Here is a 23,435-nt window from a genome sequence, read left to right as displayed (position 1 = left end):
CATCTAATTAAATATGAGCTCACTAGCTGATGTCATGTTTATTTGATCTGTTCATTCAATGCCTAAGGACCTGTCTGAATTTTTGACTTAGTGGAATGCTCTTGAACAAAAGGAATTTTGACTTAGAGCTCAACTGTCTGGTCAGGGACTATGAAAACTACTGAAATGTGCACTTGTCATCTGAAGCTACACAATTATTTTCTTAATGTAAAAGCCCATGGTAATACTTTCCTCAAAGTGGCCAAAAGCTAAATACTTTATATAAAATTCATTATTCCATTTCATTTTAGGTTCAATATTGGGGTAACATTTAATTACTGATTGTCCTAATGATCTTGTATTTTCTGATATGACATGTCTTGTAGAATATTACTTAACTGTGGAAAACAATTTGAATCTTGATGTCCCTCACTAATTTATGTAGTTGCATTGATCACCAATATATCCATTCTTTTTCTCTAATTTACTAATCATTATCATTGTTTAATGTTTATACTTTATGTTCACCTTTTTCAGAGATTTATGAAATACAAGCCTGGAAGAACTGCTTGCTCGTGAAGATGGATGCCTGTTTAGATGCTTTACATTCTTAATTTGTCACTAAAAGGAACAATGATGCAGTGCACTTGTGTGAACTTGCTCCTTGTCATTTTACCCATTTATCTGGCTGCTGCTGATCAACCAGTGTCAGTTCCTTATGAGGATGATGCAGGATATGATGACCTAAATGATGGGACCAACAAGATTCATCCTGACAACTATGTTGTTAGTTTTACTAAGCCAGAAAATGTTTCTGAGGCTAGTAATGGAGCCCTGGATAACTTCCTTGTGAGCCTCAAGGAAGCCAAGGGACCTGCTGCAGATTTCCTCCAAGGCATTGACATCAGAACTGGTGCCAAGAGGCTTTCATCTCACTTTGTCAACTTGGCCATGGTTGATATGGGAGTGAAAAACCTGCAGGTATGTGCAACTGCTACAGTATTCATCAATTCATACTGTTGAATTCATCAAACTACATTTTTATTCACAATAATGAAATACCATTTATATATTCAATCATAGACCTCTGTACACCGGTCTGGTGTACAGAGGTCTATGATCCAATTTAAAGTTTTCATCTTACAAAGATTGAAATTTTGTAAGTACCTCTATTCTCACATTGATCTTGTCAGTGATAAACAGCTTTGTAGCACAGTCCCATTATTAGAGTCTTTAGGCTTGTACATTGTACAGACTAAGGATTAATGATACATTTTGATTAGTGCATAATAAATAATTGATAAATGACACAGCTATCAGGTAATCAGGTAATAATGAATTACTTCTTCTTTTTTTTTGTCTGTAAGTTTTTGTTTAATACAGCTTGTTTACTTATTCTAGAATAGTTTTATTCTTTCTTTTTCTAGTGACCAGCTGCCATTGCCACAGCCTTTGTTTGACCAGCTGTCCTTCTTCCCCCAGTCTGTGTATGACCAGCTGCCCTCTGCCTGCAGTCTGTGTTTGACCAGCTGTCCCTCTGTCCTGGTCTGTGTATGACCAGCTGTCACTCCTTCCCCGGTCTGTGTATGACCAGCTGTCACTCCTTCCCCAGTCTGTGTATGACCAGCTGTCCCTCCCTCCCCAGTCTGTGTTTGGCCAGCTGCCCTCTGCCTGCAGTCTGTGTTTGGCCAGCTGTCCCTCTGTCCTGGTCTGTGTATGACCAGCTGTCACTCCTTCCCCAGTCTGTGTATGACCAGCTGTCACTCCTTCCCCAGTCTCTGTATGACTAGCTGTCCTTCTTCCCCAGTCTCTGTATGACCAGCTGTCCTTCCGCAGTCCGTGTATGACCAGCTACCAGCGGCCTCGCCGGAGCCTACTGCCGCCGACATTCAGGAGGTGAAGCGGCTCGCCTCGCACATCCAGGCCAAGCTGCACCGCTACGTGGGCGCACTGTGGCGCACACGCGGCGTCATTGAGGAAATGTTCTGGAAACATCTGCACGATCCGATGACGACGGTGACGCCCTGCTGCTCGCTGGATGACAGGGACCTCAAGTAAGTCGCAACACTTCAAGTTCAAGAATTAGTTAACCGATTGTCGAATAACGGAAATAAAATGAGAGCTATACAGATCGTGGTTTCGTTATCTATAACGCGCAACAGGCAGTTGTCTGTGTCCGAGCGAGCATGCGGACTCACTTGTAAACGACAGTGTTTACGGAAATGTGTTCGGTTGGAATTTAGATTCTGGAGAGATATAAAACTAGAAAGCAAGCATTGTAAGAGCTTTTCTCCGGAACCACAGGTACTCGCTCAAGTTCGGCTCCCCAGTGAACCTGAACGCCACGTGCGACATCGCCCCGAGCGTGCTGGAGCCGTTCGCCTTCAACCCTGGCCGCAACGTGACTGATGGTGAGTGAGAAGACGCTACCCCGATCCCCCTTTCACACACATGGCTATTGGGGAGTGCCCTCCTGCCCATAGTCCGTCTACGGACGGAGAGAGCTCTATCCTCCGCCCCGGCAGTTATATTACCGGTTTTCCCTCCCACATCCGCCGTGTGAGCGCCACTGCTGGGTGTTTAGTGCCTGATTCATCGGAGGGTTTGTGGTGCCGAGGTATACAGAGCGGTCGGTGAGATGATATAGGTACAGTGAGACCAGCTGGGGTCTCAGACAACCCACTGCGTCGTCTAACCAGCCATTGTTGCACATGAGCATCATTCGTGACACCTAAATACAGCTCTATGTGCTGTCTGCCCAGCACTGTGTCATGAGCTTGTCGTCAGAGCGAACCTCTGTCACGTCTGACTGCTGAATATCCCCTGCTCGCAGCATTCATTGCCAATCTGCAGAGCCACCCGTCCATCAAGTGGCAGTACTTTATCTCCAAGGACGGCATCCACAGCGAATACCCGGCTCACAAGTTCGCCAGCCAGCACGACTGCTCAGGATACGACGACACGCGGCACCAGCAGGTAAGGGGACGCGGTCCGTTCTGGGTCCGGTCTGGTCGGTAGTGGTGCGGGAAGGGTCGCCAGCTGGTGGACAGCGGGAGCTCTCACCCCTGTCTCACGTCTAGCTGATTAGATATTGCATAGGTCTTATGGGAGTGAGCCTACTGTGACGATCTGTGAAATATGCAGCCTGTTAGGGTAAGACATGAAATAAAGCATGACAATTTTTGCTTTTTGCAAAGACTAATGGTGCGACGGTAAATACGTTCGAACATTCTTCGTTCTTAAAGCTGTGTGTTGAAGTAGTGACTGATCACTGATAAGTGATTACTGACTCTCTTCGGTCTCCAGGTGTACCTATCCACCGTGCACCCGGCCGCCAAGCACGTGGTGATTCTGATTGACGTGGGCGGCCGGCCGAGCGGTCACCAGCTGGCCGTGGCGCGCGCCGCCGCCCGCCGCCTGCTGCACGCGCTCGGCCACACCGATCGTGTGGCCGTGCTGGCCGTCAGTGACCGGGTGCAGCGGCCGGCCACCCGCGCCTGCTTCAAACACGGCCTCTCGAGCGCCACCGGGGACGCTAAACACTTCCTGGCGGGGTTCATCGACGGCTGCCGGCCGGCCAGCGGTGAGACGCGCCCCTTGTTCGGGGATGGGGATGGGATAGAGTCGGGGCCACTGCGAGTGTTTATTTTACGCTGACTGGGAAAATTTAGTTTCGAGTCACGAAATATCAGACCACCAGGTCTCTCCGAGTGACCACGTCTGTACATGCACTCTGCTTACTTGGTTAGACCAAGCTGCGGTCCCTCTCATCTTTTTTTTCGGTGATTCAGTAGGTGATTGGCGATCGATTTGTGTTCTCATCGGCTGGCCTACCTTCTGACCCGCCCCGTCACACCCCGTTCCAGCGCCGACGAACCACACGCTGGGCCTGGAGGCGGCGTTCGAGCTGCTGACCCGCGTGCCGTCGCTGCGGGACCGCTCGGGCCAGGCGCTGGTCGTCTACATCAGCCGCGGCGTGCTGGGCTCGCTGTTCGAGCCGCAGCAGGTGATGAAGGTGATGGCCGCCTACCAGCGCGCCATCAACGCCTCCGTCATCGTCAGCGCGTTCGGCGTGGCCAGCGGTGAGTGGTGGGGACGCGGGAGCGGTGAGCGGGCCCCGAGTCGCCCCTCGACCCGCAGCTCAATTAGAGAGATCTTTCGGGGACAGAGAACACAGTCATTCGCTGTCTTCCGTGTTGCGGTATTCTTATTGTGTTATGCTGTGCGGAATGCTGTGGTATTTTTGTGTCGATCGATAGTGTGCAATGTATTCGGCGTTATTATGTTACATGAATGCACAGAGTCTGGGTCATGTAGCACCTGGACTTGGAGCCGCAGACTCATTATCCCTGTAGGTTTTCTGACCTAAAATAACGCAGAGTATGTAGGTATAACGTTTCTTCAACCCTTACACAGACTGGCAGAGTAACCTGGAGCGTGATTTTCTGGAGCACATCACCCGTCAGGACTTCTCTCGGTACAACATCAGCCTGCAGAAGCGGCTAACGCCCGGCAAGCTGTTCGTCATCAACTCGACCGACCAGCTCACCTTCCAGGTCGGCAAGATATTCGACGTGCTCAACAGCTCCATCGCCAGTGGAAAGCTGCCCAACTTCTCGCTGCCCTACTGGGACCTCGTCAGCAAAGGTAGGCCATATGTTGATTTGATGGCGTTCACCATTACGTAACATTTCCTGGAATGACGGCACGATTCGATGAATTAACCCTCGCATGTGTGGGGGGGGGTCGGATGGACCCCCCCATGGTTTTTCGCGAATAACTCGCGTAAAAAGCGGCCGATCGCGACGAAACTTTCAGTACCCTCACATTGATCAATTTTACACCTACCCTGAAAATTTCATGACCCTGACCCAAATGACCTTTGACCTGTGACCTCTTTTCCGAGACCATGTTTGGCCGGAATCGCGATTCTGCGTATGTCGGCTCGCATTAGCCGCGCGTTTGCAAGCTTTTCGAGGTTTCAAACGTTCAAACATGTGATTTGAGGTTGCTTCCATGCATTAGGGTGGGTGTCAAGGTCACCTGAAGGTCAGGTCAGGTCATTGACCTTTGGTGACCTCGGGTGACCTCGGTTCACTTTTTCGAGCTGTACATGTTTCTAGGCTAGTTTTTGGAGCTGAATTCGAATCTAGCAACCATTTGAAGATTTACGAAGTAGTTTTGGTGCCTTCGTAACATGTTACGAAGCTGTCAGAGGCGGTTGACACGTACTACGAATACCCGTCACGACGCCTACTGGTTGACCTGACCTGACCTGACCCGACCTGGTCTAAATGCTTAAAGACATCATCTGTGATCAAAACTAACACGATATTCGTGATCAGCACCCCGAAAAACCCCTTAGCAGCCACACTTTACGACTTTCTAACAGGTCCCGATTTTCCCGACTTTGGGTCATTGACCTGACCTGGAAGGTCAACCAATGACCTAGGACCTTAAAATTGGGTATCATCGGCTTCCTCTCGTCACGGGCAACACGCTCGTTTTTTCCGCGAAGCTCTAGCTCGATCAGGGGCCAAACGGCAAGGGGGGGTCCAACCGACCTCCCCCCCCCCCCCCTACACATTAGAAGCTGGCAAACGCCGCACACATGCGAGGGTTAAATTAGTTAGTATCATTTTTCATGGATTATACATTGGCACTTGGCGGCAATAAGCATAAATCGGCCCCGCTATCTGACGTGGCTGCTAGGTTCAACTGCTCTGCTGCTGAGTTCCTGGTAGGTAGCCCAGAAAGTTAAAATTTGTATGCAATAATTATGTTCAGTTCCAAATAGGCTGTCATTGAATGATATTTCAAACGAGCCCGTGAGCGACAGCTACTGACGAATCGTATGTGACCAAAGTTTGCAGTTCATTGACCCACTCTTTTTCGTGTCGGTGTTTCCATTTTTGGCTCGAATGACGTTAAGAATGTATTTCGTTGTGTTCATTTCCTACTGTGATGTGCAGCTCCTTTTGTGATCGAAGGGCGATGACAATAAACGAGTGCCTTATTGCCTCCCTCCCACAGACCTGGTGGTGAGCGTGACGCAGCCGTGCTACCACGTGGACTACTTTATCGGCATCCTGGGCATGGACCTGCACCTGCCTGATCTGGTGGAGGACATCACCTACTTCAGCCAGACGGGCGGACGATACGCCTTCATCATCGACGATCACGGTAACTTCCGCAGTCACACTGTAACGGTACAGGTGGCGACCCTTTCATGGTTACGCTCCATACGGCTCAGTATGCGTGGCACGCCCGGTGGACAGTATGGATTTCCGAAAGGCGCCTTTGAATATCCTTTGTGGGTGTGCTGCGCATGTCCTCGTATGCCTCATATTAATCCATACCCGTTGTCACGCAGTAAAACTATATTCAACGTCTTTTCGGTGTCCGTTATGCAAAGAAGTTCATAAGCGTAGCATGCGTCAACAAGCGATTAAGGATTCTGTTTAAACGGATTTTTGTCTGTTTGTCTTGAATACGGTTGATACTCTATCCAATAAAAAACAAGGAACACAACTTTGTTTTTTTTTTCGTCAGGGCCAACCCGCTCTGACCGTTTCCACCTTCCCCTTGTCCGTTCTCAGGATACACCCTGATGCACCCGTCGTTCGCTCGGCCGCTGGTGAAGCCTCGCGACGCCTTCCACTCGGATATCAGCAGCGTCGAGCACCGGCCTGGGTTCGCGGCCGTGCGCCGGCGTCTGCTGGCAGCCAGCTCGGGGTCGGAGGTGCTCCGGTACCGACTGTGGGACCAGCGCGGCTTCAACGTCACCGTGAGTAGATGGGAGGGGAGGGGGATTCGAGCTGTGTCAATGGCTCGGGTCAATGGTGAGTGGGATATGAGAGGGGAGGCCCCGTGTCAGTTCCCGGAAATCATGTAGAGATTGTAGTTCTGAAAGTCTGTTAAAAAAGTGCAGGATTCTGAAAAATTGTCCTTTGCTTAGTCTTGTTTACCGTTCCTCGATGGCCTCTTTTTCTGTCTGACCTAATTTTTGTCTCATTTTTCTTCACTCTGTCTTCCCCTCCACTGCACACAAGTGTAACTGACTGTTCCCTCCCTACCCACCAGGTCCGCGTGCTCTACACGTGGCAGCGGGTGCAGGACTTTCCGTACACAGTGTGTATCGCGTACCCGGACGAGCGGCGCGAGCGGCCACCCGCGGCCCCGTCCTCTCCGCCCCTGGACCTCGTCTACCACAGGATCGACCTGAGTCGGTCACACAAGGTGGCGCTGTGCCGCCAGTTCCGACATGTGGCCACCATGAGTAAGTTACCTACAGGCTCATTGCTTAAGCTCTGCGATATCATGATCATATCATATGGTGTTGGTGGTCGGTTTTATATTGCTGATAATGCTCGTAGGTATATCTGTTATATTGTACGTGCTTGTAAGCCAATTTCCTCTCAGAGTTCGCATTTTGCTTGCTTACGCGTTTCTTGCTTGTTCCAAGGTGCGTGCATTCCTGGTCCATCCCTCACTGCATTTCACTAACGGCTGTTATGTGTCCGTTCCAGGCTCGGCGTCGCTGTTCCTGTCGGCCACAGCGTTCCTGTCTCCGTACGACCATCTGACCGGCTTCGAGCCCTCTTACCGGGTGGTGCAGGGCTACATGGCCTACCTCAGCGACTCTACGCGCCTCATCACCAACCCGGGTCTGAAGCGAGCCGTGAGGGACGATGTGGCGATGACCAGTCGCGTCACGGCACACTGGCGGCGGCGGCTGATGGAGGCGGCGACCACCAGCCGGTACACCGTCAGAACGTGAGTAATCCAGCACTCTGTTATGGCCAGAACTTAAGTGGTCTATGCAACGCATAACTGAGGGCTGTTCACGGGCCCTGTGTGCGGTCGGACCGCACACGGTCGAACCGCACACAGCCTCGAAGCTCCGCCCACTGCGTCGCTACGTCAGCCTTCCGTCACCGCACACAGCGATCGCTGTGGCCGGTCGGGACTGGCCACAGCGGACCGTCCACCGCACGCAGCCGTGACGTCAGAGCTGCCTACTCATCCCCTACCCCCACGCCTGCTGGACGCACCGCACACACCGCACGCAGCAGTGTGCGGTGTCCGTGAACACCCCTCTGGTAACATGATAGCGCAACCGACCTCAGATCGTGATATGACGTTTACCCAGCTTGGTCTGCGTAGTCTGGTTTCAACTGACATTCTGGCGCGCATTAGATTACTTACCTTTGAATACGCGGGTTAGATAAACGTTTCCCTGTGAAATTTCATTTCAACTCAAGCCAAGAGTATGTGTGCTCGAGCTGTCCTTATTTATCGAATGTTTCGCTCACGCCGTCTCTATCTATGCCCTCCAGGTTCGTGGCGACGTCTCGCGGGGTGCTGGTGGTGTACCCGGGCCTCCCCCTGGACACCTGGTACGAACCCACCCGCCGCAGCTGGTACCTGCGCGCGCTGGAGCACCCTGGACGAGTGGTGCTCTCGTCACCCTACCTGGATGCGGTAAGTGTGGCCAGTTAGCCGGCCGGGCCCCACCTGGCTCCCAATGTCTGCATATGCACGGGACTGATCCATGAACACAATGCGTCTGTGCTAAGTTTTCTATCCCCGCGTATTTTGGCCACTCCCGACGCATACGGCTATCCCGCCGGAGCTCCGTTCATGTGTCGTCGTTGGCGACTGGTGGTGACGTGATTCTCTGTACTGGACAGGGCGGAGCCGGCTACATCGTCACCCTGAGCCAGACCATCAGCACTGCGGGCGGCACCGTGGCCGCCGTCATGGGCATGGACATGACGATCGGATACTTCTACCAGGTGAGCGAGTTTGATTGAGCAGGGCTGGCAGTGGTGGTAACTGTAGGGATGTGAATGCAAGATATCCCAGATATGATATCTCTAAATGGTGACTACTGATGCTGCAGGCCCGGTTGGTTGCAGCAGTAAACAGCTGTCAGTGTCCTGTTTTCGTGTCTATGGGTCATGTTGTTTCCAACAGCAGCCGCGGTACTTCCCGTGACATACGAGTATTTGCCCGTCCGCTCTTATCGGAACCCAGTCTTGTTTCTGTCGCTGCCGTCCTTACTGACTCGCGGCGTCCGTTCCACAGCTGCTGGTGTCGGTCCTGGGCGGCCGGTGTCAGACCCCGGAGGTGACCTGTTTCCTGCTGGATGACCGCGGCTACATGATCTCCCACCCGGAGCACGTGTCGCCGTGGCGTGAGGGGCCCGTCGAGCAGCAGCACGTGTCCAGCAAGGAGCCCCTGCTGGCCAACCACATCCTCAGCCAGCAGCAGTTCGTATCCAAGAAACAGTGCAACAGGTGAGTGCTTACGACCGCCCATTTGACTCTTCGGTGGGGTCGGCTGTGGGCTGTGGTCTCCGTCCTCCGCATAATCTGTTCCGTCATTTGTGTTCTTCGTCGACTCCTGCCGGGGCTGTCTTCTTATCGTTTTACTGTCCGTCTCCTCTCCCATCCTATTTTTGTACCGTTTTTGTACGTGTTTGTGCTTTCTACCAGACCGCTATGCTATCTGCCCCCTTTCCTCTTCGTGGTCGTTCTGGCTAAACAGTGTATCTGTGCTGTTTGTACGGTTTGCAGTTTGCAGCACTCGTTTCTAACCGTCCCGTCTCTCCTCGTTTTCAGCTACACGGACAACACAGTGCAGCGTTACTACCAGTTCAACACGTCGATGCCTGACGTGGTGACCAACGTGGGCGCCGTTGGCGACTACTGTAAACAGTACCAGATCGTGGCAGTGCCCGGCACCAACGTGTTTGTCGGCGTGGTCAACCAGACGTGCGATAACCCGGCGTTCTGCGCCTGCAGTCGGGTACGTCGACCGAGTTCCCAGTGGGATGAACATATGCTAGTCCATGTATTATACATGAGTCCGAGTTGGCTTGCCGCTGCTTCTTGAAGCCATGTAGTCAAGGATGTTGGGCGTTATTTATTCATGGATTTCTAGGCTTGAATCTGGCGATACCATTAAAACCTTCGTTGTGGGAAGGCCTCAGCTTGTCTACCTGGGCTCAGTTTTGAAAGACTTTGCTGACTTTTCTATGCCTTTTGTATGCTGTTTAGGATGTAATAACAGGATATACTAACCACTTTGTGTGCCCGTTGCTCAGGACGACCGCGGCTGCCTGAACTGTGAGCGCATGGAGGCCTGGGAGTGCGAGTGTCCGTGTGAGTGCCGACTGCGCACGGACCTCTGCACGGAGGAGGTGCTCGACCAGCACGACACGTGCGGGGCAGTGCCGGAGACGGTGTACGGGCCGCGGGTGGACAGGGACGTCTCCCACCTGGCTGACTGCGTGCCCGTCACCTGCCAGACGCGGCAGAATGCCAGGTGAGAATGGATGGGAGGTGAAACAGAACGCCAGGTGAGAATGGTTGTCAAACGAGACAGAACGCCACGACTGAGACTCGGTGCCAGACCAGGCAGAACGCCAGGTGAAACTCGGTGCCAGACGAGACTGAACGCCAGGTGAGAATGGATGATAATTGGGTGACACTGGGTATCAGATGAGACCGGCTGGGTGTTGGCTGACATGTCCAGAGGATAATGGGTATCGGAGGAAACATGGCTGGTTGAGACTGTTGTTAGATAATGCCTGTTTGAGTGAGGCTGAACGTCAAATGACGCCAGACTGACTGAGGTTGGGTTGGCGAGACCAGGCTATAAGACCAAGAGAGACTAGGAAGTAGGCAGATAATGGAGATTGTGAATTTCGTGTATCCATCGTCCGTCACATGGAAGGAATTTCTGGTGATATTGTATCCTAGTATTTTTTTATGCTTAAAAAACTTCATCTTGGCCACCATGTCGTGTGACTTGCACGCCTTGTGGACACTAGCCAGTAACCGCCCCTCCCTCCCCCTCCCCATCAGTGAGTGTGTGGGCGTGCTGGGCTGCGAGTGGTGTCAGCTGGAGGCCGACGGGCGCACGCCCCTCTCTCGGCCCTTCTGCACCGACATGGAGCGCTGTTTCCGCGGCGTGCTCGGTGCCGCCTCGCCGTACGGAGACCGCGGACCGGGTGTGCGCGCTGGCGGTATCCTGCCGGCCACCAGCTCGCCGGTCGGCCCGGTGGCCGGCGGCATCATCGGCGCGTTCGTGTCGCTGGCGCTGGCGGTGCTGTGCTACCGGCACCGCGCCGCCGGCCGCTACCGGCAGGCCGTGCCGCTGGCGCTCGAGGAGGAGGAGGACGAGGTGGCGGAGCTGGAGCTGGAGCCGCCGCCGCCGGCCGCCGTCAACCGACTCGCGCTGGCACCCGCCGCCGCTGTCTCCCCGTACCGCCTGAACCCGGGCTACCGGCGGCCGGCGGCCGGCACGGAGTCCGACCACGGCTACTCCACCATGACTCCGCACGACGACTCGGAGGCCGCCGGCGAGCCGGACCCGGTGCGCGCCGCCTCGCCCGCCTCCTCAATGCTGTCGTCGCCGCCGCCGTCTGCGCCGGTGCCGCTGCCCGACCAGACGGCGCTGCGGCCGCACCAGATCCGCGCCGAGGCGCTGGTCCACGCCGTGGACGCCGTGTGACGCCGCGGCCGGCTCGTCCGCGCCGTGCCGCGTCTGCCTTCGCTGTGCCATTTACTAGCCGGTCGGAGATTGCTGCCGCTCGCCGCTAGCCTCTGCGACTGATACCGAGCCGCTGTGCCGTCGTGTTCTAGCCTGGCTTTGTGCGGGAGTGCCACTCCGCGCCGGGCCACTTGAGTCGCCGGGAAGCCGCGTTTTTGCGGTGTTTTGCTGATTTACTCTCGTGTCTTGTGTTCAGCTGGGCCGACCAGGGAGTCGGCCTCTGCCACTGTTCTGCGTTTGTGTGTGTGTGTGTGTTGTTGACAGATCATGAGATATCTCCGCAGCGACTGGCGAGCGAGAGATCTGTAGAGGTAATTATGGCGTCTCGCGGATACTCCGAGCGCCAGAACGAGCTTCCAGCGTCGCTGTCTGAGAACACGGTGGACGGCTTCCACCGCTGTCTGTGGAAGCGGTGGACGGCTTCCACCGCTGTCTGTGGACGCGGTGGACGGCTTCCACCGCTGTCTGTGGAAGCGGTGGACGGCTTCCACCGCTGTCTGTGGACGCGGTGGACGGCCTTCCACGCGGTGGACGCCGTTGCGATCGCGGGTGGTGCCAAATGTACAAGTCGTGGCCTTATCCCCACACCGCTGCTATTACTGTGAATAATTGTGAAGCTAGTGTGCCTGCAAGTGTTCATGCTTTTTAAGGCGTAATGCATTTTACGTGCATTAGTTTTTTCACGGCAGCATGCGGCGTGATATGGGCATATTTTTAGTCCTTGTTTTCGAACTATCTTTGTACATATTGTGCGACTGTGCGCGTTTTGTATTAGCGGAACCTGCGGATCACCAGGCGCTGTGTGCTGACTGCTCGCTCGCTAATCAGCCCTGCTACCCATATATTTTGTGATTTGAGAAGACAATCGTTATCACGCTGATCGCGAATCGATACGTTTTTGAGGCGGCTCGCGGAGTCTGTTTAATCTATCGAGTGGCTGGTGCCAGCCTATTGACCTTGTGCGCCGTGCTGGTGAGGACCTGTGACCGTGGCGGCTCGCTGAGCTTTGGCTGCGACTGACAAAGCTGCGACGTTTAGTGGTGCCTGGCCGGTGTTCGACTTGTCAGTCAGCCTCCCGAGAGGCAGCGGCTGAACGGACGGCCGCGTACAGACCAACGCTTTTTCTTGTACAGAAGCTGCAGAAACGAAATGAAGCGTGACGTTCTGACACTGGCGTTTTCAGACTGAGAGTGAGAGAAAGAGAGGGAGAGACCTCGGAACTGAAATTTATTAAATGCGTTGATATGGATGTCCGCATCGGTCCTGACTTTGGTCCTGGAACCACCAACCGTGAACACTTATGTTAGGCCCGGGGCTGGTATATGGCGGACGTGGTATAAAACTAAAAAGAAAAGCTAGGAAGCAGTCGAGACGAAGTGCCTTTCGTGAGCCAGCATCAATGGAGTACATCCTTCACCTACTAACTAATAATTATGAGGTAAAAGTGATCAAAGACAAATAATATGACATTTTATTAAAACGTCTCACCACAAACACTGCAAAAAATACGTATATGCGCAAAATATCGCCTTTCAGAAAGAACGATGCACCACTGCCAACTAGGGCAGCCGATCAAGAGGTGAAAACCCCCGGCTTATGGCTTTCGACTTCCACCTGCTTTCTGTGATTGCACAACGTAAGAAGTGTGGGCTTATCGTCGCATAACACAGCTGGACTGACCTTATCACCGATAACTTAGTCACCGTGGTTGATTCCATCAGTATCTCAAGACCCAAGAGCATCATAAAAGACCAGACCCGTCCGTCGTTTCCATCCTCAGGATGCTGAAATCCTTCACTTCGCAACTCCCACTCCGGGCTGGACATGCACCTTTATCTCATGCGGGCTGCTCCCTTGGAGCGGCACCGCTGCTCACGAGGGAGCAAACCCGTAGCTGGGTGCAGTGAGTACCTTGGGGCTGGTTGGCCTGTCCTTCGGGACGGGCTCATCCCCGGTGACTCACTAGTCACTAGGGTGCCTGCCCAGACCAATGTCTCCCCCTAATTCCTATCATCCTCCCGGCTCGGAAATGGTCTCATTGGACCGAAAGGGCCTAACCCAACAAAATAAACAAAACAAGCATAAAATACATCGAAATGAACACGGAATCGACCTTAGATGGCTCAGAAGATGTCGACATTGGGGGGGGGAAGATTTTTGGGACCATTTGTTGCATAAAATCTTCATTTCCAGTGGAACTGCGCAAACAATTATTGGTTTGGTAACCGTTTCCCTGCGACTCGTCAAATCAAACATCAAAGGCGGAAATGAGCATCGACCATGGCGAGACATGCCTATTAGTTAATAATATTCTTTTCAGAGTTCCATGAGTATACATTACAATACATTCTTAGACTTTCCTATCCCGAGCACTTGAAAGGTCTAGCTTTTACCGACGGCTGCTGACAGCTTTTCGCGTGCCACCATGATGGCTATCAGCGTTGCTGTCCGGCTGCTCTTCACAGAAGCAGAGGGTGACCACGTCTGCCTCCCCGCGGCTGTCACACCTTCCCCGCCTTGCCCTCGGCTTTGCTCTTCTGCGTCTGATGCTCGTCTGCGTCCCCCTCGCCGTACTTCTTATCCATGCCCGTGAGCAATGTGAGCAGCACCAGCAGTCCACCGAACAGCATCAGGCTGCCCATGGCGAAAAACTGGCTGCCGTGGTCTCCAGTGCCGTCCACCAGGGCGCCTGAAGAAAAAAGGTAAACACAGCTTAGCAAGAAAGTGCATACGTGCCACGCATGTACTTTTGGCACACACCGCACAGTACACACACAATGATACAAGCCTACTTCAATATTTGTACCTCACAGCATCGTCACATCACCATGACCCAAGGCCCACGACCTTATCCAATGAAATCAAATGGCATAGAACGCGATGTAGGATAAAAGAACAGATAACGTGATGAACGGGTGAGGCCTGCTTCGGGCCCTCCCTCATTTTCCCGTACAAACCTGTTCATAAAATAACGCCACTGCCTCTTCACCGTCAGTGTCGCTCATCGTCTCTCACCGACCTACTCTCACTGCCTCTCAGTTCTCACCGTTACACCTCACTGTTTCGCACCGAATATGGGCGGCATGATGAGCGAGGAGAGTCCGTGGAACATCCTGACCAGGCCGTAGGAGGCGGCCACCCGTTCTATGCCGTGGTTGTCGGCCAGCACGGGCGCCAGGTTGATGAACCAGGTACCCATGCCGACGGCGAACACCAGACATAGGCCCGTGATTACCGAGTACTGGTGGGAGAGCGGCATCGCCAGCACCATACTGCCGCTCAGCAGCTGACTGAAAAACGACATCACAGCCTCGTGTTATTGCTGCATGGCTGTATAGTACTGGCTATCGATGCGAGGTCAAGTTATTTTTTCCCGCACACTATCGTAAAACATAAAATAGAATGTGAAAAGGGTTTTGTTCGAAGCATTACTTGATTGAGAAAGACATTCCTATCCGTCTCCGCCATTTGCGGACACTGAACAGCTCATGGATTATTGCTAAGGCGCGCCCAAGCTCGTCTTTTCCGTCTAAAATGCATACCTACCGAACGCGCCTGATGAAAAGCAAAAGGCCTGGGGAATCATACCTGGCAGCAAGGGCGTACTGCCGTCGGAAGTAGTTCTGGTCGAGCACCCAGCCGAAGCTGAGCCGCGTGACCAGGTCGAGAGCTGAGGCGATCATCAGCATGTGTGCCGTCTGATCAGTGCTGATGCCGCGCGACACGCCGAACGCCGGCAGCTGCAGCAGCGCGTACGGCGTGCCGGAGGCCATCAGGAACACGGCGGCCGCCTCCATCAGAAACAGCGGGTTGGCCAGCAGCTTCAGGTCCAGCAGCCGGCGGAGGCTGGCCAGCGGGCCCGGTGCGCCCTTCCGCTGGCGCTCTTCGTCCTCCAGTTGTGTGGTGGCGTCCACGGTGACATCCGCCACGCTCAGCATCAGTGAGGAGGTGCGCAGTCGCCGGGGCACCTCGGCCGGGCCGCGCGCACCGGCCACCTCCAGCAGCCGCGGCCGGCTGACGGCGATCGTCCCGCGCCGCAGCGTGCCCACCGCCGGAGAGCGCTGAGACGAGCGCCGCCGCTCGCTCCACAGACTCTCACTGACGGTACGGGTCCGGCGGCCGAACGGCGACGCCGCCGGGAACCGGAACTCTCCACTAGCTGAGGCCGAGTCCGGCGAGCAGCTTCCGGTGCCTCTGGCTACCGAGCCCTTCTCCCTCTCTACCAGCGGCGTGCTCTCCGCCCCCTGCACAGGGCCCTGCGCAGGATCGCCATCGCTCTCACGGATCTGATTCGGCCGGCGCTGGCGCAGAATCCGCTCGTGAAGAGCTATCGGTCTGAAGAGCGCGGCGCCGACCACCACGTGGAGGCAGAGTGCGCCGGTGATGAGCAGAGTTCCGCGCACCCCGTACTCTGCCAGCAGGTGCTGCAGCAGCGGTGGCAGCGCGAACCCGCCGGCTGCGTTACCGGCCAGCACCAGGCCGTTGATGAGGGAGCGCCGCCGGGGGAAGTAGCGCGTCGCTATCAGGATGGCGGATGTTGAAACACAGCCGCTGCCGACACCTGTGAAACGAGGGAGATGTTTGTTAAGGGATAAGGGGGCATCGACAGGGGGTCAGGGCGCCCACATCGAGGAACTGCTGGATGATGAGTAACGGTGCACGCCAGGAGTTGCACGCTTCGGGAACGTCGCTGCGATTGATGACGGGTCAATGGTCAGATTTATAATCGGCAATGTTACTTCAACATGAAAACAGGCTCGTAAAATGCAATCAAACATCACATTCGCAACATCGCAATGGTACTGTGATGTTTGCCTAATGCTCGATGGCCGTTCAAATGAACCATCCGGTCAGATCTGAGTAAAACGTACGGTACGTTAACCCAAGGCTAGCCTCCTAAGAGAACTGAGCAGACTGCTGAGCAATTCAACGTTTTGGGAATGACAGTGAAGCCAACAGGGTCGCACCACTCACCAGCCCGTGGCTTTGTCGAGCTCGCCGCTCACCTACAAGCAGTCCGATGGTCAGGGCGAACTGGGTTACTGAGGTGGCCAGAGAGCTGAGTGAGAAGCCCAGGAAGCAGAGAAGACCACCAAAGATGGCCACGCGACGACAGGTGTACTTCTGGCACAGGGCGCCCACTACTGGCGCTGGAGGTCAGAAGGCACCGTCAGCGAACACAGACAAAGCCGGCAGAGAACATTGCAGATTGCAATATATACTGACACAGGGCACAAGCCATCGGCGTTGAGGAAAAGACGGCGTCCTCATCCTCACACGAATCAACGACGACCTCTAAAATATGACCAAACACTTTTAGCTAAAAGCTCCTAGACAATGACTAATAAGGAAAAATGGCTCAATTCATATTTGTATCAGCACTGGGGTCAAGTACCATGAAACATTATCCCAGATCGATTAATTTTACCCTTTATCTTGTGCTCTAGGATGGGGTTACGTACAGAGCAGCAGTCCGGCGGTGAGCATGATGCCGGTGACCACTCCCATCTCGGCAGCGGTGACGTTAAACGCCAGCTGAATCTGGATGCTGATCAGTCCGAACGACTTGATGGTCCCTGCCACACAGAGGTTGGCGAGGAAGGCGCCGAACGCCACCAGCCAGCCGTAGCCGCCGTCCAGCTGCACTGCTCCATCAGACACCGGCGGCGGCGCGTCGGCACCGCGCAGCTCATCACCTAACGAGCTGGCGAACACCACCGACCCGGCCACCGAGCTGGCCTCCCCGGTACTGGTCTGCCGCGCCCGCCGGATGTCGAGGCGCAGCGGAGCCGACGGCGGGAGGCTGCCGATCGTCGACTGGTGCTCGTCGCTCGAGTCGACCGTCGGGCTCAGCTCCTCTCCTGCGGCGCTGCCGGGCCGGCTGCGCGGCGCGGAGCTGAGGTCTGTGGACACCATGGTCACCCAGGGAGGACGGAGGTGTGCGCCCGCGGCCACTCGCGGTGCCACTGGCGTGATCGGCCGCCGCTATCTGGTGACCGCCGGCCGGCCGGTCCGTATCGGGTCAGAGTTCAGCAGGTCCCAGTCGGAGTCGACGACCCGACAGCCATGGTCCGACCTCACAGTGGTGCGGCCTACCAGACAGCAGTCCTGCCATACTAGATATCCGACGATTCACCAGAGGCGTATGGTCCAACCCACAAGTCTGCCATTCGCGACTCAGGCTCTACTCTGGGATCATGTCAGGTTAATGAGAACTTGTTTAGAGGCTGATATCGTTTATATTTTTTGACAGGGTCTCACCTTGATACAACACCCACGATCATAAGGCTGATCATATCGCCATCGGTGACGTCATCTCGGAAATCCCCCCCCCCGGGGTTCATGCAGTCAGTGTGACGTCAGCCGCCTCCAGCTCTCCTAGCTCAGTTGCTATGTCGCCAGTTGTCTCAGTTGGGTTGCTAGGAGACGGTCAGCCACCAGTATCTCCTCATGTCGTGATCAGGTACTCGATATAGGTCCGTTGAGTGGTCAGCTGACTGCAGAGCTGCCTGTATTCGGTAAGTACTGATAGCGCGTAACTGTTACAGGAAGATTGCATAAGTGGCCTTGACGGTAATCTGGTGTCATATACATTTGCAACTTACATTTCATTACATAACAGACGAGCTTTTCCATAAAATAATATTTAACGAAATATACGCTGAGAGAAAGCTCGTTACGAAGCGTAAGCCAATGCAGCTACTAGAGCATGTTCAACGCATTCATAAGGCCTAATTTGCTTGCGAAATGCGTGTTGATGTACAGAAATGCGTGCCCATCCCATCTAAACTAAAAATAATTGCTTCAGTCCTCAAAAGTAGCTTCGAAGAGAGACTCCTACCAGTTCCATAGACCATATCGCCCAAATTTTAGCTCCTTTTGATTGGTAAGTGCACATTATACTATCTAATAATGATGGAAATAAGAATTCAACCCTTTCTCCCAGGGTACTCTCCCCCCCCCCCCCCCCCAGTTCATCTAACTTGTTAACCACCGTCCTCCTCCCCCCCCCCCAACCAGTCACTAACCAGGTCGAGATTAATTGATGTTTATTCCACGGGCGATATACAGGTGCCGGTACGAGGCGATCGACGCTCCCTCGCGGCAGTTGCAGACGAGAGGCGCCGGCGCGGTGTCACCGGCGGTGGCGGGTACAGTCGACCACCGGCCGCGCTCGGCAGCGCGAATCCATGGAAGTAATGTATGACGGAGGCGGGAAGGCCGGCGGCAGGTCGGCAGGGGCGGCACCCCTCTCCGACGACCCCGGAAACGCGGCGCCCACCGGGATTATACTGCAAGCGCAACGGAGAGTAGCAACATCTAGCACTTCAAATGCACACGATCGCACGTCGAGTCTCATCAGGTGATCCGCGGGCGGCCGGCGGCGAGCGCCCGCTGGCACGCGGGCTCGTACTCCATCCGCCGGCCGGCGCCGGACGATCCCTTGTGCCGCTCAGCGCTTGTAGCGCGTCCCCGCCGCTCCAGCGCGGCTCAACAGCAGCGGCGGCGCGGGCCGGCCCGTCCATCTTTGGTGGCGATTCGCCCCCGGTCGGTGGCAGCAGCTCCCACTGCCAGGTCACAGTTCGTTCAGAGACAGAGAGACGGAGGTGTGGAGATAGAGATCCCCAGCTGGCGAACAGCCGCTCCCTCCCTCTCTAACTCACTCGTACGCTGTCAGCACACCGCTAGAATAGACAACACTTGCTCTTTTTGCTTTTGGGCTTCTTCTTTTCCGGCGACTTGCGGTTGATTTGCCGCACGAGGTCGTAGAAGATCTGGCGGCACACAGAAGCTCTAGTAAGATCGGTGTGGATATGGTATGGGCACACTGAAGACACTGGGTACTCGCTACATCGAGTGGTTGGAAGAGGCAAATCAAACATTAAAATCAAGCAGTGACAAGGCGGGCCTCTGGCAAATGGAAAAAACCAGAAGAAAGCAAATATGCCACAAATATTCAAAGCAACACAAGCCCCAGACACATCACTCATGTCGAGGAGTAAACCGATGTTCTCACAATCAAGTTCGGCAATCAACCACGCATCAAGAAACTATCAATGTTATTGCAAACAAAATTTTAGTCATTGACCGCGAATCAGAGGGTAGCGTCAGAATGAAGCGTCAAACAATGCTATTCCGGGTCAGAACTAGGAGCAGCCGCACCATACTGTGGCAATGACGCACTTCCCGAGAGCATTATCGACCGCCGCATGGTCGGGGTAGCAACGCGGGCTGGTTCCATCAGCCGGAAGCACTAGACACGGCAGTAGAATGATCCTCATTTGATCTGATCTTTACGGACGCCATTTAATTGCGTCCCAGAAAAGCTATTTCTGGCACCTAAAAGCTGACTCGCCCCAAAATTGGTCCTCAGCACCTATTTGGTGGATACCAGCACCAATCATGGAAAATGACCTTAATTAGCTGTTTCTGGCACCTATTCATCGGTACGCCTTACTCTTTTTTCTGAATCTGGCACCTAAATGCTGAGCGTAGCACCAATCTAGTAGAAAAATGAACTACTGGCTGGTAGAATCATGTTGTTCTGGTATAATGACCCCTGGAGTCTAGCCTAAAGGTTGCCAGTGCAGCTACACTCTAAGACAGCCCCGTAGTCATCTCAGCATTGTATATGACGTTTAAGTAAGCAAATAATATTGATTTGTTTGAAAAAAACAATGTCATTTAAATATTTAAAAGTATTTATTTGTAATGCTTAAAGGGAAACATTTTTGTGAGTAATTGTCTCGATTTTGACCATTAAAACGGGTATTGTATTTTTTGACGTCATCAAATAGCTCCAAAAAAGAAATGTACTGTTTTCATTCCGTTCAAGGCCGCTGAAGAAACGCGGGATCTTGCGTGGGACATTGTCCGTTGTTTGCCGCGCAGAGTTGTGCCGTGGTTGTGCCTTTTTCATCCGTTTCTTACTTATGTCATATGTGTGCATGAAACTTTGATTTTGTTTTTGGTTATTGTGTGGCCGGTCAGTCAAACGCCCCTGTAGAAACCGGATGCTGCGTTTGATCGAGATGGAGTCAGACGATGATTGCAGGCCAGAAAGCTAATAATATTGAAAAGAGGGCCGGTTGCGTGGCATGTCTGTTCAGAGTTGACATTTTGCTTTACTCCAGTTTATGACCTGAGAGCCTGGCTGGAAGTGACGGATCCAAACTTTTCACGTAAAAATGGCTGAGGGTGCAATAATCTCTAGTCTCTACATAGCGGGCTGGTATAGGAGCGTCTTGCTATGCTGCACCATAGCTGGCTAGTGATTCTCTTTTGGCTAGAAATGGCATTAATCATTATCTCCACTGGCGAAAATGGCACTTGACATCACCGAATGCAACGTGCATGTTATTAGGATACATAAAATCAGGAAGATTACGCGAATTATGTAGGCAAACGTGGAATAAAATAGGTGCTGGATGTTTTGGTTTTGGTGCTGAATCAGCAAACAGCAAATACGGAGTTCAACTAGACGATCTGGCAATTTTAGGCTGTGTGGAAGCAATTAGGTGCCAGATTCAGATATTAGGGTCGAATAAGCATTTTGGGGCTGATCAGCAATTAGGTGCCAGAAACAGCTTTTTAGGGACCAGAAACAAATATTCCCCGATCTTTACAATGGCACGGGGAATGCTCACTTATTTGCAAACTTCTCGGAAAGTTGACCAATCTTACCTCATTAACGTTGATCTTGGACTTGGCTGACGACTCGAGGAATGCACAGTTGTTGAACTGTCGGGCCAGGTTGAGGCCCTGGTCCTTGCCGACCACACGTTCATCCTCCAAGTCGCACTTGTTTCCCACCAGGATCATCGGTACGTCATCTGTGTCCTGTGGAGAGGCGCGGGCCCCAGTCAGGTCAGGTGGTGACTGGTGAGACTGGGGCATCGGGACGCTCGCATCGAACCTGCCATCGGCAGCCAGACCCAGACAAAGCTGACAAGCAGCACAGCTATAGTTGTATCCAGCCGACCACCAAACTACAAGGAGCCATGGAAGCAGTGTCCCAAACTTTGTCGATTTGAGTGGAAAACGTCATCCAAATGAAAATCATTTTCACTCTCATCTCCTGTTTTTAAGAACAATTTTCCACTCCCAACTTTAACGAGAAAAGCGTTTATGCGGATGATGCGGATGGTCATTTTATATCCTACAATTTACCGTACTTGTATATAAATGCATACCTTGACCTTTTTCACTATTTTTCGGCCTGATCTGGCCCGCAATTTTCCACTCTCAATCCCCTTTTTGGTGAGGAATTTTCCCCTCCGTCACCCAAGCCCCGCCCCCAAAAATGACACTGCATGGAAGCGAGTCAATCTATTGAATCTTTTTTTTTCTGGTGAACGAAACGATAAGCGACAATTTCGTTCAACAACTTGCTAGCATTGCTAAGAAGATAATAATTTACACCCTTCACGTGCTCAATGCCCAATATAAATCTATGAGATAATATCGAGCTCATTTTCCCGATGTGGACAATTTTGAACAAAAGAACGCCATGATCCGCAACCATGCATCCATACACATGTAAAAAGCATATGCAAATGCATTATGCATAAATAGATATTTAGCAGCAACTGCAACTACCAGAATGGTGTACAGAATCAAACGCTATTAAAAGCACTTTGCTACCATGCATTTTCTAGGCGAGTATTCGGGTAGGCGGATATGGCTTCAGAGTTCAGACATCAGCAATGGTCATTTCAGCATGATCGCTGTCTTACGGAAATAGCTTGCATAGCAGCGCTTGCTACGTCTTTTGAGCACATATACCGCGTGGCCCAAAAAAAAACGTTCCGAACTTTGGAGGCCTATATCTCAAATTCGAGTGCAAATAACGAGCCAAAATTTTATCAAGTTTGCGTCACTTCTTTGCGCATTGGTATGTCAAATTATAACACTGTACCATCATTTTCAAGCCAGCAATCTTATGTTGAATGAAGTAAGACGTTTTTGCTTTTTTTGCCGTTGTTGAACAGAAGTAATGATTGGCTTAGACGTACAATGTTAGAAAAAAAAAATACAAAAAATAGAACGGCTTGAATGATACCAGCACGTGTGTTGCTATTTTATATTTTTTTGTCACACTTATGTGCTACACAGGGATGCGGAGCCGTGGAAATTTCAGACGGCTCCGGCTCCGGCTCCGGCTCAGGAGAAAAAAATCGACTCCGGCTCCGGCTCCGGCTCCGGGTGAAATGTTGTGGCGGCTCCGGCTCCGGCTCCGGCTCCGAGTAAAATGGTCCGGCTCCGGCGGCTCCGGCTCCGACTCAGTACATCCCCTATGCAATCAATTAAATACGGGTGGAAGAAAAATTGGATTGGTTATACGCGTTACTCTTTGCCATGACCGGCTCACCGCGTCCCCGCGCAAACGCACCTCGGAGAGAACTGGCAGAACAAAGGACTAGGAAGCGATGGCATTGGAAACGCAGTCGCCGCGAATTGGAGTTCACTGAACCATCGTAAGCTGACACCAGTCTCGGCTGCATTGGGGGTGGGAGTGGGGGGGGGGGGAAGAGACGGTGCTGGAGTCGCAGTCCATTGCCACTGGCTTGAAAACAATGGCCGTCACCTGATGACCGGTCCTCATGTTCTGCTTCTGGGGATGCAGTAGACGTGGGGGGGAGGGGGGGAAGCAGACAAGAAGTTGATTGCGTACTGTGGGATACTGGGATATTCGGCTTTTTTCATTCACTTGATGGCCCATGACGTAAATAAAGTACCATAGTTTTACTGCCTTGTACTGTCAAACCGAACTAGGTCAATTATTTTTTTTCCTCTTCAAAAAATAAAAAGGAGCCGGAGTCGACCCCTTTTTTGGCGGCTCCGGCTCCGGCTCCGGCTCCGGGCTATATTGTTTCACGGCTCCGGCTCCGGCT

General features: G+C 53.0%; 3 protein-coding genes across 3 annotated transcripts; 1 reads left to right on the top strand and 2 right to left on the bottom strand.

The window, feature by feature from the left end:
• The first annotated feature begins 515 nt into the window (after window positions 1-515).
• LOC122374494 (VWFA and cache domain-containing protein 1-like) lies at window positions 516-12,709 on the top strand. Its single transcript, XM_043353291.1, has 17 exons — window positions 516-960; window positions 1,816-2,033; window positions 2,284-2,390; window positions 2,813-2,955; window positions 3,286-3,562; window positions 3,846-4,061; window positions 4,396-4,626; window positions 6,013-6,162; window positions 6,579-6,766; window positions 7,063-7,258; window positions 7,509-7,755; window positions 8,319-8,463; window positions 8,673-8,777; window positions 9,070-9,281; window positions 9,606-9,792; window positions 10,091-10,311; window positions 10,854-12,709. The coding sequence occupies exons 1-17, from the start codon at window positions 577-579 to the stop codon at window positions 11,500-11,502; spliced, it is 3,876 nt and encodes a 1,291-aa protein (XP_043209226.1). The 5' UTR covers window positions 516-576; the 3' UTR covers window positions 11,503-12,709.
• A 278-nt stretch (window positions 12,710-12,987) lies between these two features.
• LOC122374495 (monocarboxylate transporter 12-like) lies at window positions 12,988-18,559 on the bottom strand. Its single transcript, XM_043353292.1, has 5 exons — window positions 17,004-18,559; window positions 16,548-16,691; window positions 15,130-16,102; window positions 14,611-14,831; window positions 12,988-14,230 (listed from the first exon to the last, which is right to left on the bottom strand). Exons 1-5 carry the CDS (start codon window positions 17,455-17,457, stop codon window positions 14,043-14,045), a joined length of 1,980 nt encoding a protein of 659 aa, XP_043209227.1. The 5' UTR covers window positions 17,458-18,559; the 3' UTR covers window positions 12,988-14,042.
• A 14-nt stretch (window positions 18,560-18,573) lies between these two features.
• LOC122374496 (ras-related protein O-Krev-like) lies at window positions 18,574-21,658 on the bottom strand. The gene is made up of 2 exons (XM_043353293.1): window positions 21,226-21,658; window positions 18,574-19,316 (listed from the first exon to the last, which is right to left on the bottom strand). Exons 1-2 carry the CDS (start codon window positions 21,436-21,438, stop codon window positions 19,227-19,229), a joined length of 303 nt encoding a protein of 100 aa, XP_043209228.1. The 5' UTR covers window positions 21,439-21,658; the 3' UTR covers window positions 18,574-19,226.
• Between the last annotated feature and the right edge of the window lie 1,777 nt (window positions 21,659-23,435).

This window comes from Amphibalanus amphitrite, unplaced genomic scaffold (genome assembly GCF_019059575.1).
Source record: "Amphibalanus amphitrite isolate SeventyFive unplaced genomic scaffold, NRLGWU_Aamphi_draft 001663F_arrow, whole genome shotgun sequence".
NCBI classification, from domain to species: Eukaryota; Metazoa; Arthropoda; class Thecostraca; order Balanomorpha; family Balanidae; genus Amphibalanus; species Amphibalanus amphitrite.
This window is presented reverse-complemented; position numbering and strand designations above follow the sequence as displayed.